The 15,435-nt window shown below is 31.7% G+C and overlaps 2 protein-coding genes across 6 annotated transcripts; both read right to left on the minus strand.

Annotated features, from left to right (window-relative positions):
* Positions 1–832: 832 nt before the first annotated feature.
* On the minus strand, positions 833–6,586 carry LOC119602848. 4 transcript variants are annotated; one of them, XM_037954620.1, is made up of 9 exons: positions 6,136–6,586; positions 5,666–6,056; positions 3,863–4,252; positions 3,425–3,793; positions 3,012–3,365; positions 2,600–2,950; positions 2,308–2,446; positions 1,780–1,916; positions 833–1,716 (listed from the first exon to the last, which is right to left on the minus strand). In XM_037954620.1, exons 1-9 carry the CDS (start codon positions 6,370–6,372, stop codon positions 974–976), a joined length of 3,111 nt encoding a protein of 1,036 aa, XP_037810548.1. In that variant the 5' UTR covers positions 6,373–6,586; the 3' UTR covers positions 833–973. The 4 variants fall into 4 exon arrangements, 2 of the variants coding, with proteins under 2 accessions (XP_037810548.1, XP_037810549.1); XM_037954621.1 differs by having other exon boundaries at positions 841–1,716; positions 6,145–6,577; XR_005231376.1 differs by having other exon boundaries at positions 1,666–1,716; positions 2,308–2,460.
* Positions 6,587–7,601: 1,015 nt separating this feature from the next.
* Positions 7,602–15,122, minus strand: LOC119602834 (isocitrate dehydrogenase [NADP] cytoplasmic). 2 transcript variants are annotated; one of them, XM_037954594.1, is made up of 2 exons: positions 14,967–15,122; positions 7,602–9,086 (listed from the first exon to the last, which is right to left on the minus strand). In XM_037954594.1, the coding sequence occupies exon 2, from the start codon at positions 9,084–9,086 to the stop codon at positions 7,857–7,859; it is 1,230 nt and encodes a 409-aa protein (XP_037810522.1). In that variant the 5' UTR covers positions 14,967–15,122; the 3' UTR covers positions 7,602–7,856. The 2 variants fall into 2 exon arrangements, with proteins under 2 accessions (XP_037810522.1, XP_037810521.1); XM_037954593.1 differs by lacking the exon at positions 14,967–15,122 and adding an exon at positions 10,138–10,654.
* Positions 15,123–15,435: the final 313 nt, after the last annotated feature.

Here is a 15,435-nt window from a genome sequence, read left to right on the forward strand (position 1 = left end):
AATAAAAATATTATTTTCCATCAAAAATTCAATAAAAATGCATTGTTGACATCATGTAAACAAAGTGTAAATAACATGAAATAATCAATATATGTGAAAAATTCTTATATAATATTATTTCAGTAAAAAATACAAAAATTTACATTGTTGACGTCATGTAAACAATATGTAAATAAGACGAAATAGTCAAAATTTAAGAAAAAATATAATAGGATATTATTTTCCATCAATAATTCAAATATTTACATTATTGACATCATGTAAACAATGTGTAAATAATAGGAAAATTTGCCGTTATGAAAAAACTTCATATGCTATATTATTCCCTGCAAAAAGTTGTAAAATTTTACATACTTGACATCATGTAAAAAATGTGTAAATAATAGGAATTGTTGGTAATTATGTAAATAATGTGTAAATTTTATGAAATGTTATAAATACATGTTAAAAACATGATAAATATGATTTTTAATCAATAACTCGAATATTTACATTGTTGACATCATGTAAACAAAGTGAATATAATAGGAAATATTGGAGATATGTCAAAAAATTCCCTGATATATTATGATGTACCAAAAATTTTACGAATCACATTGTATATATATCATATTGCATATATGATAAGAAAATGATTTTGTTGGTTAGAATGTCAAACCTACATAATGGACAAGTAGTACGAACTTGTATAGAGTTAGAGCTATAAGATATTTAGAAGGACGTATTTCCTATCATCTAAAATTTAGATGATAGGATTTAGATTCTAAATACGTATAATTTTCAAAAATTAATAGAAAAAACTCTTAATAGTACAAATAAAACAAGCCACCAATTTTGAAATATATTTTCATTATTTATTTATTATTCACCATGAACTAAAACTCCATTCATTACAATAATTACAAATTGTATTAATTGCATTAAATATGTATGTATGTATTTCAGGTGTGTTTGTTGTTTTTGTTGTTCATTATTAAATTAAATAGAAATTTCCTTTGCTATTATTATCACTGTACAAAATATCACTACTATCTGGTCTCAAATTTAATAATAATAAATCGGCCGATGAACTACGTCTCAAGGTGTTGTCTGAACGTTCATTACCACTATTGGTAAAGGATCTACTGCGAGCATGTCTCCTCCGTATATGAGTACGGCCAACAGCTGAGTATTTTAGTTTAGCATTAACTTTAAAGGGATTATTGACGGCACCAAAACACGAAATATTCTGTTCACCACCCTCACCATCATCACTTTCCATTTCTGACATCAGCAGCAGAAGTGTACCCGGATCAGAATTCTGTTGACCGGTCGCGGCGGATGTTGATGGCGTATTATCCTCCTCGTATAGTGTAATATCGCTTTCATTTGTAATGTTGTTATTGCTGCAACTATTTGTACTTGGATTAGTACTTTTCAGTCTTGTTTTCGAGTTTTGACTGTCAATACTATATGCTGAGGGATCTCTCGAGAGATCCGATATAAAATTACTGGTATTGTTACTTAAAATGAAACTCTTTTCGTGTGGCAAAATTGAGCCATAATTCTGTGAGTCGGCATAGAAGGACCAATCGTGAAGAAATGATTCCGGTGACGAAAAGGTGGGTCGCAAACGTTGTACCTTGTACGTTTGACCGCCACTGTTCATAACAATCCAGGATTTTGTTAAACATGTTTGTTCCGTACAGTTTACAGAACTTTTGGGTCTTGCGTTAGCTGCTCGAAATGTTTAGAATGGAGAATTTAATTATTGGTTTTATTTAGAAAAGTTATACTTACCATTTTCGTTATTGTTATTATTGTTTTCATTCGTTATTCCGTTATTGGTTTGTGGTAATCCTAATGAAAATGAAATATTTAAAGTATCGTCACAGAAATCATGGCTACATTCTTCCAATTGGGTTGTGGTATTGCATCTGAAATTATTCGATATAATTTGATAATAGATTTGTGTAGAAGATATTATTGGGCTTCACAATTTGGTCGTATATTGTATTAGTACAAGAGGACTAATGTGTAAATAATAGGAAATATTACTAATATGTAAAAATTTTGTTTGGTCTATTATTGTGTACAAAAAAGTATTGAAATTTACTTTGTTGACATCACGTAAACAATGTGTAAACAACATGAAACAGTCAAAATATTTGAAAAAAGGCCTCTATTTGAAATATGTTTAACATAATTAAGAATTCAACCGAAATCATTACAATATTCAATTTAATCTCACTGATTGTATTACGATTTTTGAACTAATCTGATACTTTCGACCAAATTGTTAATAACAAGAAGTTATTCTTAACTTACGAATTAATATTTTGACTAGTGTTTTCAACAATCGGAGATGTTGTTAAATGCTTCCATTTATTTTCCTCCGCCTGGCATTTACAACGACATTTATTTGACGTTGACGCTGTCTCTGCTGTTTGAGACGGGCCTGTAATACCTGCAAACGAGATTCTTAATTGATGTAAGAATTTTTTAATAAAATATAAACAAATCGGTTTAACTATTCTTAAAATAGAAATTAATAAGAATAGATCAGTAGCTAATGGAAAATTTATAATTTTCCTGGTTCCTTTCTGTCATTCCTACTTACCACAATTCTGAGTAGCTCGTATGACATGTTGAGTCAAATCTTGGCAAACTGAACCCTCAATATCACTTAAAATAACTGCAGCTGTAGGTGCCATACTCTCGGCAGCCAAGGTAGAAGCTGCAGCAGCAGAAGTGGAAGGCCTATCGCTGCAATTGTGGATGGGTACCGTAGAGGAAACGGTGACATTACTAGAGGCACGACTGCAATCCCGATGACGTCTATGATGTTTACGATGACGTTCGCGTGGCTCACGCATTTCCGTGTCCATGCCAATCTTAATGACTTCTTCGTAATCCGGAGGAGCCTCATAGCTGGGCGGTTCATCGGGTGTAGTAATTTCCTCTTGACGATCTGCTTAAAAAATTCCATATTATTTTAGAAGCAAATTTAAAATATTGCTTTGAATATTTACCCAATAATTCACTTATGGTTTGTAAGTGATTCTGTAATTCCCTTTGATGACGAGCTCTTACACCCATACGATATAGAATGACCATCCAGCCAGACAGTACAGCAAATATACCCAAAGTCGAGATAATAAAAATGCCAGTAGCTGTTTTTAGATCTGGATATTGTTCTATTTTGGGAAAATAATAGTTCGGTTTGTGGGAATACCAACGACGATCATTTTGCAAGTGCGCCCAATCATCTTCACAAGAATCCGGTTCATCACTACCATCACCACAATGATCGAAACCATCACAATGTAAACGTATCGAGATGCAATGGTTATTGCTACACAGAAACTCCGAACCAATGTAGCAATCTAAATAAAAGCATTATATCAATTATTTTAATTCCTAAAAGATCTTTTAGAAAACCTACTTAAATAGTTGAAAACACTATAAACTATGGCCAACTTGGAGGACATGCCAAAGACTCCCCTTAGACGTATATAATAGCCAGTTAGTATGGGCACCACATGGGTCTCTTTACTAACGCCATTATTAGGCCAAACAACATTTTCGATTTCCAAAGCATCGGATGTAGTGCCTTGTCTAATGGTTAGATCTGATCGCGAAGCCATGCTGTGGAACTCCTCAATTCTTAGCGATATATGAGTTTTCATCATCATATAGTTATTGCCGGGCTTAATAATCCATATGCAATCGAAAAAGCGCACATCGGTGGCATTTTCAATCATATTCATCATAGTTATTGCGCCACCGGGACCAGAAACCAAGCCACCACAATCTATTTATCAAGTAAAACAAACAAATCTGTGTAAAATGTTACCAAGGTGTTATATCCTTCACTACCCACCTGTGTAGGGCATAAGACGATCTTCTCTTTGTTTCGGTGTTACAAATGTAACTTCCGCTCGAAAACCACTACCTGTAACACCATTACCACGGAATTGCAATAATAGTGATTTCCCAGTACTAATAATAATTGGTGGACGAAAATGTTCGCCATTAAAGGAATCTACCATTTGTCCATTGGAATCGAAAATTTCCAACGTAGACGTTGGACCCAATTGAAAGTCCGTAAAATCTAATCTTACATTACAGTTATCCGCTTCGCAAGTTAGAATTTGTTCTGTACCATAGTCACGCGGATATGACATGGGGAAATACGGTGTCGATATGATTTGTGGTGTTTCATCGCTGTTAGAACTTTTATACGGTGAACCGCTGACAATTTTAACATTACCTAGAGATTAGTAAAGATATTCCAGTGTTTTTACTGTTGATCGGAAATATTAGTTATATTGTATGTCGAATAATACAGATTTAGATCATTTAAAATCTTAAACCTTAGTTTTTGTATATGAAATCTGAACGTTTCACTTTCTTTTGAAAACCTAAAAGAGTTAACACTTTGAAAATCTCCCAAACATGAATTTTTTACTATATTCTTCTAGGTTAAGAAAGTATTAACGTTGTCCTAAGGATTCGTATTTTTATTCTAGAACTCCGAGCCCTTCTTCTTGAAAAGTTCCAAAATCTATATAAAATCATCCGTTATAAGCCAAATTTCTTGAATTATCAAGTCTTGTATCTTCTGTAAAACCATCTGAAACTTCTGAGTGATTTATATAAGAGATCTACACCCAGATATATCTTAAATCAACCTCGGATGCGATCTAAGACATATTTGGACAATTAAACCCGTGGACTCTGTTTTTGCCATTAAATATTGGAGAGATGACTTTAAAAACGTAAATTATTGATGGGGAAAATCACCTTTTTAGAGGAATTCTGAGTAGCTTGTATGACTCAATTATTGGCAAACGCCGCTCCCCTTATTACCCATAACAATTGCAGCTGTAGGTGCAATACTCTCGGCAGACAATGGAGTTGCTAAAGAGAAAGAAATCGAAGTTCTATCGCTGTAATAGTGGATGCGTAACGTAGAGTAAACTAAAACATTGCTAGAGGTACGACATCATTTTCGATGACGTTTGCTTGGTCTTACGCGGGGCTTAGACTAAGGTAAATTATATATGAAACTATTCCACACATTTAAAGTGATCTTCTTCTTACTGCCTTAAATAATCCGATGCCCTTTTTTGGATATAGTGAAAGCGCTTTATCCACGATCATTCTACTATAAAAGTTGGTTGGTTAATGTGATATATGGGATAAACTGTCAAGTATAGTCATAGGGACTTATGTGGTATTTGATCCCGCCTATAGCTGTGAAATATCTTAATAGGTCATTGAGTCTGGACCCAGATAATTCATCTAAGTTGGAAATAATCGCTTCTATTCCGCAACTAAAGAAAAAAGTAGTCGAATTGAAGCTATGGCGGGGAATTCGCATAGAAGAGAGCCCAAGCCGAATTGTATGTCTGCCAGTAACTTCGATATATAACTTATAACTCGGGTAATAGACCATATTATTAAGTTCCTCTTAATATGTTTAGATTATTCCATATATTTTGAACTTCTTGAAGAAGTAACCTAAAGATTCTACTTGTTTTTAATCCAAATGGAGTTGCTACTGAAACATCGTTTGATGTATTGATTAATCTATCTATTTAATTATCCATCTTTGCCCTTATTCAATGATCTAAAATCTGTTATATTCCCACGTTCAAACATAAAAAAAAACCTCACTTACGTTCCGAAAAGTATTGCAATGAGAAAACATGACTGTTGGTGGCTCGATAGAAAAATTTCAACAACAATGTACGAGTTTTACTACGAAATACTTTTCCATCACCACAAAATTCCTGTCCCGAAATAGAACTATCGTAGGGCGGTTCCGAAAATTGCATATGCTCACAGGGGCACATTAGCGATTTGCCGAGGGCCGTGTTGCCCATACGTTCACAGTTTTTCGAGAAATTGGCATAAGTAAATGTTATGCGTATAACACATTCTGCACACGTCACCAATTCAAGGTTACACTGATACCAATAATCCAGAGTCGAACGATTTTTCAACGAATTTCCATTTGTAGAGGTGGAAGAGGAGGAGGTAGAGGAGGACGATGGCGCAAAAAGTGTTGTCTATAAAAATCAATCGATAATTTCGTATTAGTTAGTTTTGGCTTTAATTAAATTTTCTATTGAGAAAATACAATTTTACATTTCGTACACGAAATGCTGAAGTGGTTACATTACGAGCATGTAAATCTCCACGTTCGCCCAGTTCCAGGAAATGACGTCGACCATTCCAGTGATTGCATATATCCAAATCTCGATAGGTATTGGGAGGATATGCCGTTACGAAAGAGTTTAAAAAACACAATATAAACGTTACTTTCACAATAACACAATTACGAACGATAACGATATTGAGTCCTTTTAAGGATTGCGAAAACATATCCGTCCGTTCCAAGGAAGAAAAATAATTATTCGAAAAACACAAAATAAAATCAAAACACTTATGTAGCTATGCAGTTTATGTATGTAGTGTAGAGTGTGGAGGGGTTTTTTTAAAATAAAATATTAGTTAATTTTTTTTTATTAAATTTTCACTTTTAAATTTTAACATGTTGTCTCCTCGTTAGGTACGTTTTGACTGTGAGCAATTTAAGAATAAAATTAAATAAAGACAATATTTTTTAAAATAGCAAATTCAAAAATAAGCATGAAAAATATAAGAAACCTCAAAAATGTCTGTTATCGTATAGCTACGGCTATTGAATAATAGTGGTATGTTGTGTTCTACGGACATTTGACTAGCGCCAGTTCTACAAAGTGGACACATTCTTTTAAAACTCTTCGAACGTACACAAAACGATAAAAGAGTTTGCTAATACTGTAGCCACTTGCCTTTTTGGTTAATATTTCTTTCTTTTTTTGCAGTTCGAAAGTGAAATCTATACTTTTATATTGACACTGGGTTAAAGACCTTTTAGTACAAACTGTGGGTTATTGTTGTTGTTGTTACGGGACAAATTTAATTGATGGCGGCATTTTGTGAGTTTGTTTAAATGTTAATTTTATAACCTTGAATAGGAATTTCTGTTATTGTCTTGTCAAGAATTGCAGAACACGAAATAATGATTTTGAAATACTTTGACATATTCTAATGAAGAATCAATTTAAGTAAATTGTAAACGTGATATTGAAAATAGAAATTACCTACATAGTAAAAGAATGTGTAAATTAACATTTGTATTAGTTTGCAGACAAAGATGATTTGTTTGTAATACTGCTACTATAAGATTAAACAGAAAGCTTTCTTCGTATTACCCTTTGGGGTCTGCATGTTAAGACCCGCGTTTGAAAAGATTATTGCAAAACAAACTATAAATAACAACAAAGTTAAACAAGTGAATTGGAATTTTAATTGGAACTGAAGGGAGCTCATACACATAATAATGCGCTACTCATCGATGAATGATGGTGAACACTTAACACAAGTATTCTGTTTGTCAATGGCTTGTTACGGTTTTCTATACACAAAATTTATGTATGCAATTCGATGTCCAAAAAGGGAAAGACATGAGACCTTCCAACAGTCATCATTAAAAGATAATTTCTGAATTCAATCCAAATTTCTTATAGAGATGAAATTATACTTCCATTAAATAAAACTTCCAAACGTTTGTCTTTTATATTGGAAAGTACAAAAAAGGTGAATTTCTTTATTTATAATTTAACGTTTCTTAAACGCCAATATGGTGTTGTTGTTTTTTTTTTTTTTTTTTTTGTTATCTAGGATGTATTATAAAATAAAATTAAAACATAAAATGCAAAAAGATGCGTTATTTAAAAATAAACATACAAATACAAATCTTAAATATGAATCCACTAGATTCAAATCTAGAGATGAGACTTCTTATCCTCAGGAGTAGATAGTCAAGCCATAGCCTTCTTCAAGTTTTCAGCCAATTTATCCATGAATTCAAAGGTTTCCATGTAGTCGCTACGTTGAACATTGTTCATGCCCTTAATGCAGATGGCCAAATCCTTGGTCATCGAACCAGATTCGATGGTATCGACACAGACCTTTTCCAAAGTTTCGGCGAATTTCTTGAGTTCTTCGTTGTTGTCAAGCTTGGCACGGTGCAACAAACCACGGGTCCAGGCGAAGATGGAGGCAATGGGGTTGGTGGAGGTTTCCTTGCCTTGTTGGTACATGCGGTAATGGCGGGTAACGGTACCGTGGGCAGCTTCGGATTCAACAGTCTTGCCATCGGGGCAGATCAAAACGGAGGTCATGAGACCCAAAGAACCATAACCTTGGGCAACGGAATCAGATTGTACATCACCATCGTAGTTCTTGCAGGCCCAAACGAAACCACCTTCGGATTTCATGGCGTAGGCAACCATATCGTCAATTAAACGATGTTCGTACCAGATGCCAGCGGCCTCGTAGTCCTTCTTGTATTCCTTTTGGTAGATTTCTTCAAAGATATCCTTGAAGCGACCATCGTACTTCTTGAGGATGGTGTTCTTGGTACTCAAGTACAAGGGCATTTTGCGGGAAAGAGCATATTTGAAAGAGGCATGGGCAAAGTCAACAATGGAGGCATCGGTATTGAACATACCCATGGCAACACCAGCACCCTTGTATTGATGAACTTCATGTTTGATTTCAGCACTGCCATCAGCAGGAACAAAAGTCATGGTCAAGGTGCCAGCACCAGGAACAACAAAGTCGGTAGCCTTGTATTGATCGGCATGAGCATGACGACCAATAACAATGGGTTTCTCCCAGCCACTGACCAAACGGGGAATGTTTTTGCAAGTAATAGCTTCACGGAATACAGTACCACCGAGAATGTTACGAATAGTACCGTTGGGACTCTTCCACATCTTTTGCAATTTGAATTCTTCTACGCGCTTCTCATCGGGAGTAATGGTGGCACACTTAATACCAACATTGTACTTCTTAATGGCTTCGGCACAATCGATGGTAACCTGATCGGCAGTCTTGTCACGATTCTCCATACCCAAATCGTATGTGTGCAATTCAATGTCCAAGAAGGGCAAAATCAATTTGTCCTTAATGGAAGACCAAATGATACGGGTCATTTCATCACCCAAAATATCAACAACGGGTCCAGTTTTAATTTTAGTTGCCATCTGAAAATGTAGACGTGTTGGTAGTTTAGTATTATGTTTTATTGTTTGAAAATGAACACTTAAGGGTGAAAGGTTGATGGATTTTTGTATTTTTTTTTTGATAATGATTTGATTATTTTAAATTTTGACTTGCACTGTTTATTGCACTTTTGTTTTGAAGAAGAATTTTATAAAGAATTGAAATTTTTTATTGTTTAAATCAAGTCTATAAATGAAATGATGCGAGTTATCGTTAAATTATGATTTTAGAAGAATTTCGTCAAAGCCCTACATACATCTATAGTAATGCTAGGTTTGATATCTTTGAGCAACTTGTTGCTATATTTGTTTACAAAATTATAAGTATGTATTGTTAGATTAGATAGTGCGAAAAATATCTGATAGCATGCCAATAGAAAATCTTTTTAATAACTAATAAAAATAAACTTAGTTGGACCACCTGATTTGTACTACAGATTTTTATCTGAAATAGTTAAAAGTTATCAGAAAAGTAAGAAAATATGTGTGAATTTAAGTACGGGGACGATTTTAGACTTTTCTATGGACCAGACTACTGACTCAACTATTTCCTAGTTTGTCAACTAGTTTATTAATCTATGGATTAGTTCATTGTATACTCTATGAAATGTTCTATTGACTATTCCATACGCTAGTCAATTGACAAGTCCTTGTCCATTGTTATATGGAAAAGTCTACGGTTTACTCTAGAGAATAGTCTATGAAGATCATAAAGAACAGGATTTATAGCAATGAAGTTTTCATAAACTCAACTCGTTATTTTCTTTTGTTTACTTGTTTAAGCGGCCAATGAAGGTAGGTTAAACTCGGATCGGAAATGTCAAAAGCGAAGAGCTGGTTTATTTCACGATAGGCAAAGACTATAGAGATTTATAAAACTTAAAATACTGCAAAGTAGCAAATAAATAAACCTTAGATTAAATTTGTTTATTGTTTAACTGACTAATTGATATTTAAACTTTAAGTTATAAACTTATACTTTTACATGTTTTATTTTTTTAATACAAACAATATTAAGTGAAAATTGTCTTACCCCAGCATAAATAATTGTCCGATTAATTGTATTATTTCTCAAAAAAGTCGGAGCAGCGGCATTTAAACAACGGGTGGCCAAACGTAACGAAAACATATTGCAAATTCTTTTACTCTTTTAAACAAAAATTAACTTTTTTTCTTTAAAATTCCCCTGCAATACGTTTTGGCTTCAAAACGAAAACAAGACTGATAGTAAACTTTAATATAAAATATTTAATAAAAAAAATATTTGTACTTTTGCACTCTTCTCGTTTTATAAACGTATTTAAGGTTATGCAATGTACAACCGACTAAATGGATGAAAAAAGTAAAAACGGGAGAGGAATTGTACAACAAGTTGTATGAAAACACAACTGATAACACGTATATAGTATAATTTCTTGATAAGATTTCATACAAATTATATGAAAATATTGTAAAATTATTAAAAAACAAATAATGGAATTAATTTAAAACAGATTAAACTCTAACCGGCACAACACAACACTAGAGATGGTTACTAAACTAATAAAACAAAACAAATTTTACAAAAAAAAAAAAAAAAAAAAAACATGGGGCTGGTCTGTCAACTTTCTTTGTTTTGCATCTTTTTCTCTTTATTATTTAAAACTCTCTTAAAAGTAGCAAATTCTTCAATTTTATTAAAATTTTAAACAAAAAATTTATTAAAATTAATTAATCTCTTTTATAAAATACCGGTTTTTGTTGTATTTTATGAAAATGTTCTCTCATTTTTTCTTAATTAACCAAAATATTTATTGCTCTTTTGTTTACTTTTTTTTATTCTATCTGTATCTGTTTATTTTCTCCTAAACATCACGCCAGCAGTAGTTTATCTATCGTTTTCTTTTTAAGTTCCATAGAATATTACCGTCTTTTTCTATGTTAAGTTCTCTAAACTTTTATGAAAAAAAACTACTTTCTATTTGTTTACGAAAACTAGAAAAAATAAAGGCCATACCCGCATTTAATCTGAAAAAAGGCAAAAACTATTATTGCCGGTGGGAGCAGCCGAAAAATATTTAAATGTTTTTATTTTTTTTATTTTTGGGACTTGTGCCAAGTCATCTTCGTTTGCAAAAAAGCAAACTGTAGAGAGAAACTATAGTAAAAAAAAAACACAAAAACATTGGACGGAAAGTTTCGAGATAATAATATTATGGTACGATTTTTTCAGTCGTATGGCTATGTTTATATAAATAATAAATAGGGAGTAGTAAGATAAATACATAATAGCGAACACTATCACACCATTTCCAAAATTCTTTTAATTTTAGAGGCTTTGAATTTGAAAGAAATTTTAGTGAAACTTATCAAAATGATTCCTTATCTAGATGTGATAATTTTGTTTTGAAAACAAATTACGTTTTTTTTTTCGATAGTAAAATAAATCTATTCTATAACTAGTTTAGCAAACAATAGAGTTCAGGGTTATAAAATGATTTGTTCAATATCAAATTCTAGATCATATTGATTATAAATAAAAAGTTTTCTCTTTTAAACTGAAAAGTGTATAAAATATGTAAGTTGATAAACATATCTGTAGTGTTCTGAGTGTCTCTGGTTTTACCAAAGGATTCACTTGTCAGCCCCAGAAATCCATGCACATTTAGGTCAGTAAGTACTTTACCTTCCTGCTTAGTGACCGTTCAGGCCAGCCAGTACTTGACCTTTATACTTAACTGTTCTGGCATGGATGTTCGTGGGACCTGTCCCAATTCTATGTAAAGTTCTATTTCATATCCTCGACCTAGTCGATTACCCCATTCGTCCTGTCCTTTAAATTTTTTGTTTTTTCTTAAGCATTTAATTTTGTTACCATAAATTTGCATGCTTGCATTAGGCAACTATTAAGAACAACGTTGTATCCTATTGCGTAGGCGAGCTGTTAGCGGTTCAGGTTCTCGGCTCAGTTTCCAGCCACCTTATAAGAGCTTATATAACTTTTCTTCTGAACCGTAGAGCCCTATTCACAGAGCGAACTTTGAGTAGGCAGACACGTTTATTAATTGAATACTTTTTTAGGGCTTAAGTTCGAATCCTACATACATATGTACATATATGACAAGATATTTCAAATTATAATCGCCCCTATTCTGCGTTTCAATTCGAATCGAAATTTCCTCCGTTTGGCAACTTTGTTATTCTGCATTTCGATTCGACTCTCCGCCACATAAACAACAACTTACAAAAAAGTAGGTACGATCATAACGCAGAATACACAGATGCGTAAAGCATTGAAACGAATTGGAATTGCTTCTTCTTTTTCTAACGATTTAGTTTTTTTGTTGGAATACCTTTTTACGATCGTTGCGTAACTGAATGCGTAAACGTAATCGAAATGCAGAATAGGAGTGAATGAACAAAATTATTTTTTCTGAATACCGATTTATCGTTAACATATCATTTATAATTATCATCTATTTAACTCACAATTTTGAAGAAATGTAATAAGTTTAAGTGCTTTTCAGTATTACTCTTTGTCATTTGCTTAGTCCATCCATTTCATATTAAAATCATTTGAGTAAGATGCAATATTTAGAAAAGATAAATTTATCCTTATTTGAAAACAAAAAAAATACGTTTAATTTCCGCAACCAAATTATAAAAGAATATTCACCGTCTATTTGATAACATCAGAAAAAACTTATATATAACAATAATATTAAATAATTCTTAATCATTATAAAAATAGCAGACGTTTTTTATATTTTTCCATTAAACAAGCATGACACCTGCAATATTATATGAGATTTATAAAGCGTGTAGTACATTTATATTTGATATATACATACTATGTATATAATGTCATTATGACGCAATATTCAAATTTATCAGTTGATTTTTGTACTAGGAAATAAAAAATAATAATTTGGAAATTAAAAAAATTATTTTTTTAAATGTCTAAAATTTTAATAATTTTGATGTATTTTTCCTAATTTTTTGTGATTAATATAGCATAAGGTTCAAACACGTACAATCCTTTACGACGAACTGCGACTGACGGGTCGTGTTTACTGTATGTATTTTTTTGTGATTAGTATAGGTTAAAGTTCAAACGCATACAATCCTTTACGACGAACTGCGACTGACAGCCCGTGTTTACTGTATGTATTTAAATGAGAGCGGTCACAATCAAGACGTCAAACTTGTGCACGACTTAGCAACGCAACGATTGGACATCACTTTTTTTACGTTGCGTAGCTGTCAGTCGCAGTTCGTTGTAAAGTATTGTATGTGTTTGGACCTTTAGATTTTCAGTAGACTTCCATTTTAGAATTTCTCTGATTCTTTTCCGAATCAAGACATATTTTGATTAGTATTTTAGTTGCATTTTTTTAAAAGTCTGGCTGGAAGGACCATGACATTTGCTTATAATTATAGCAAATATGAGATTTGGAAGAACATTTTCTTTTTCGAAACGAATTACCTTTCAGATTATATAGAGGAATCTAGAGTGAAAAGTTTTATTTCGTAAAGCTAAGTGAATTCTAGATCGTTTCAAAAGTTCTAAAAATATACTTTCCTTGTAAAAAGAGAAGTAGAATGAAGGTTGTAAGAAGCCAATTTTTAAATTTTTCTAACAATTTTGTTTGTCAAAATCAGGACATTTCAGAAATTACAAAATCTTGACTTTTTGCTTCAACCATAGAACTTTAATGTTAGGCCACAGGGTATACAGAGGCGTCACGAGCAAAAAACTATTTCCCTCTCTTTCGCACAAAACGAATTCAATAATTTTTTTTAGCTGTATTTTATATACCTCTTCTCACCAAACAATTTCAAAATCAAACAAAAGCTGATTTTAGACTTTTTTAAATGTCAAAAGTGACACCTCTGTGTCTAGTTACACGTCTACTAAAAAGTGAGCAAGTTTTAGAATTGTAAAAAGTATATTTTGTGGAAACAGTGTAGGGGTAATTATTACAAAAAGTAAATTTGCTAATTGATTTAAATATTTAAACCTTATCTCTGGACTCAGATTACATTATTTTAATTAACAAGATTATAATAGAATCACAGATGCTACAAAACTCAAGCCCTCTCTCATTACAAAATTAATTTGCAATATGTAATAAAAACAATTTAATAAACAAATCAAGTAAAAGTATCAAGTTTAAAAAAATCTTATAGGTACAAATTTTAAAAACAAGTTTTGTATGACTTGAGCAAAAAAAAAAAATGTACTTTAACCACTTGCAATTAAAATTGAAATAATTTAAGGTTATGTGGCTTTTTAAAATTTTTTATCAGATTACTTATGGATTGATAATTATAAAAATATTAAGTAGATAAGAAGTGAAAAAAAAAACTTTTACTAAAATTAAATATGACAACACCTTTAACCCTATTTGGAATATTTATGAAAAATTAATTTTGCTAAAAAATTAACACTAATTTATGCATGTGTATGTAATTTGCATAATTTAAGCTAAATTGAAAGTGGCATGAATGCATAAATATAATAACATTAAAATGTTTAATATTTAGCAAACTTAACCTTTGTATTTTGTTCAATATTTAAAGTTTTAATTTGCAAAATTATTTTGCAACAGAGTTTTTTTTTAATTAAAATGTAAATAAGCCAGACAGAAAAATAAAATTACAATAAAAAAACTTATTCAACCGAAAAGTGCGAATGTCAGAAAATGAAAAAACCAAATATTTATCTACTCTTTAAAATGCTCTTTGCACTTTATCTTTTCTCTTTTATATCTCACAAGCAGAAAAATTGCATAAAAGTGCAAGTGAAAGTTTTTGCAATTTAAAATACATAATTAATGAATTATGAATATTCATAAAATTTTAATTAAAAACACAACTCACCTTAAATCACAAATAAGTTTCCTTCACTGGGTTTTAATTTAAAAAAACAATTTACTAAATACAACCACTCCCAACGACGCACGATAGAAGACTGACTGACACGACACAACTTGTTTGGTTTTTTTAATTTTATGAGAAAAACTTTTTCTGCTCAAGAACTTGTTTAGGAGAAAATGTGTGTAAAGGAAAATAAGCAAAAACAAAAATAAAAAAACATATTATTATAAAATAAAACAAAATATAATAACAACAATAGTAAAATAAACTTTTTGATTTGTTTTATTGTTGTTGTTATTTACCACTACTACATTGTCATTGGTTTATTAATTCGATGAGGTGACCGCAACAAACATTTTTCTAACACACTTCTGGAATATTTATTATTTGTTGTTATTATTATTTAAAATATTTTTGATATTTAGTAGCAGGCATGAAAATTCAGTACTTTAGTACTTTTAGATATTGTAAA

Source organism: Lucilia sericata, unplaced genomic scaffold (genome assembly GCF_015586225.1).
Source record: "Lucilia sericata isolate MDLA Ls3-8-SP2 unplaced genomic scaffold, ASM1558622v1 Contig000256F_arrow, whole genome shotgun sequence".
NCBI lineage: Eukaryota > Metazoa > Arthropoda > Insecta > Diptera > Calliphoridae > Lucilia > Lucilia sericata.

Excerpts from the sequence above, each read along its gene's own strand:
- LOC119602834 (XM_037954593.1), bottom strand. The coding sequence starts at position 10,233 with ATGTTTTCGTTACGTTTGGCCACCCGTTGTTTAAATGCCGCTGCTCCG. Across the intron at positions 9,087-10,137 it reads GGACAATTATTTATGCTGGG|ATGGCAACTAAAATTAAAAC; the intron begins GTAAGACAATTT and ends CTACATTTTCAG.
- LOC119602848 (XM_037954620.1), bottom strand. The coding sequence starts at position 6,372 with ATGTTTTCGCAATCCTTAAAAGGACTCAATATCGTTATCGTTCGTAAT. Across the intron at positions 6,057-6,135 it reads CAGCATTTCGTGTACGAAAT|ACAACACTTTTTGCGCCATC; the intron begins GTAAAATTGTAT and ends TGATTTTTATAG. Across the intron at positions 4,253-5,665 it reads ATTGCAATACTTTTCGGAAC|GTAATGTTAAAATTGTCAGC; the intron begins GTAAGTGAGGTT and ends ACTAATCTCTAG.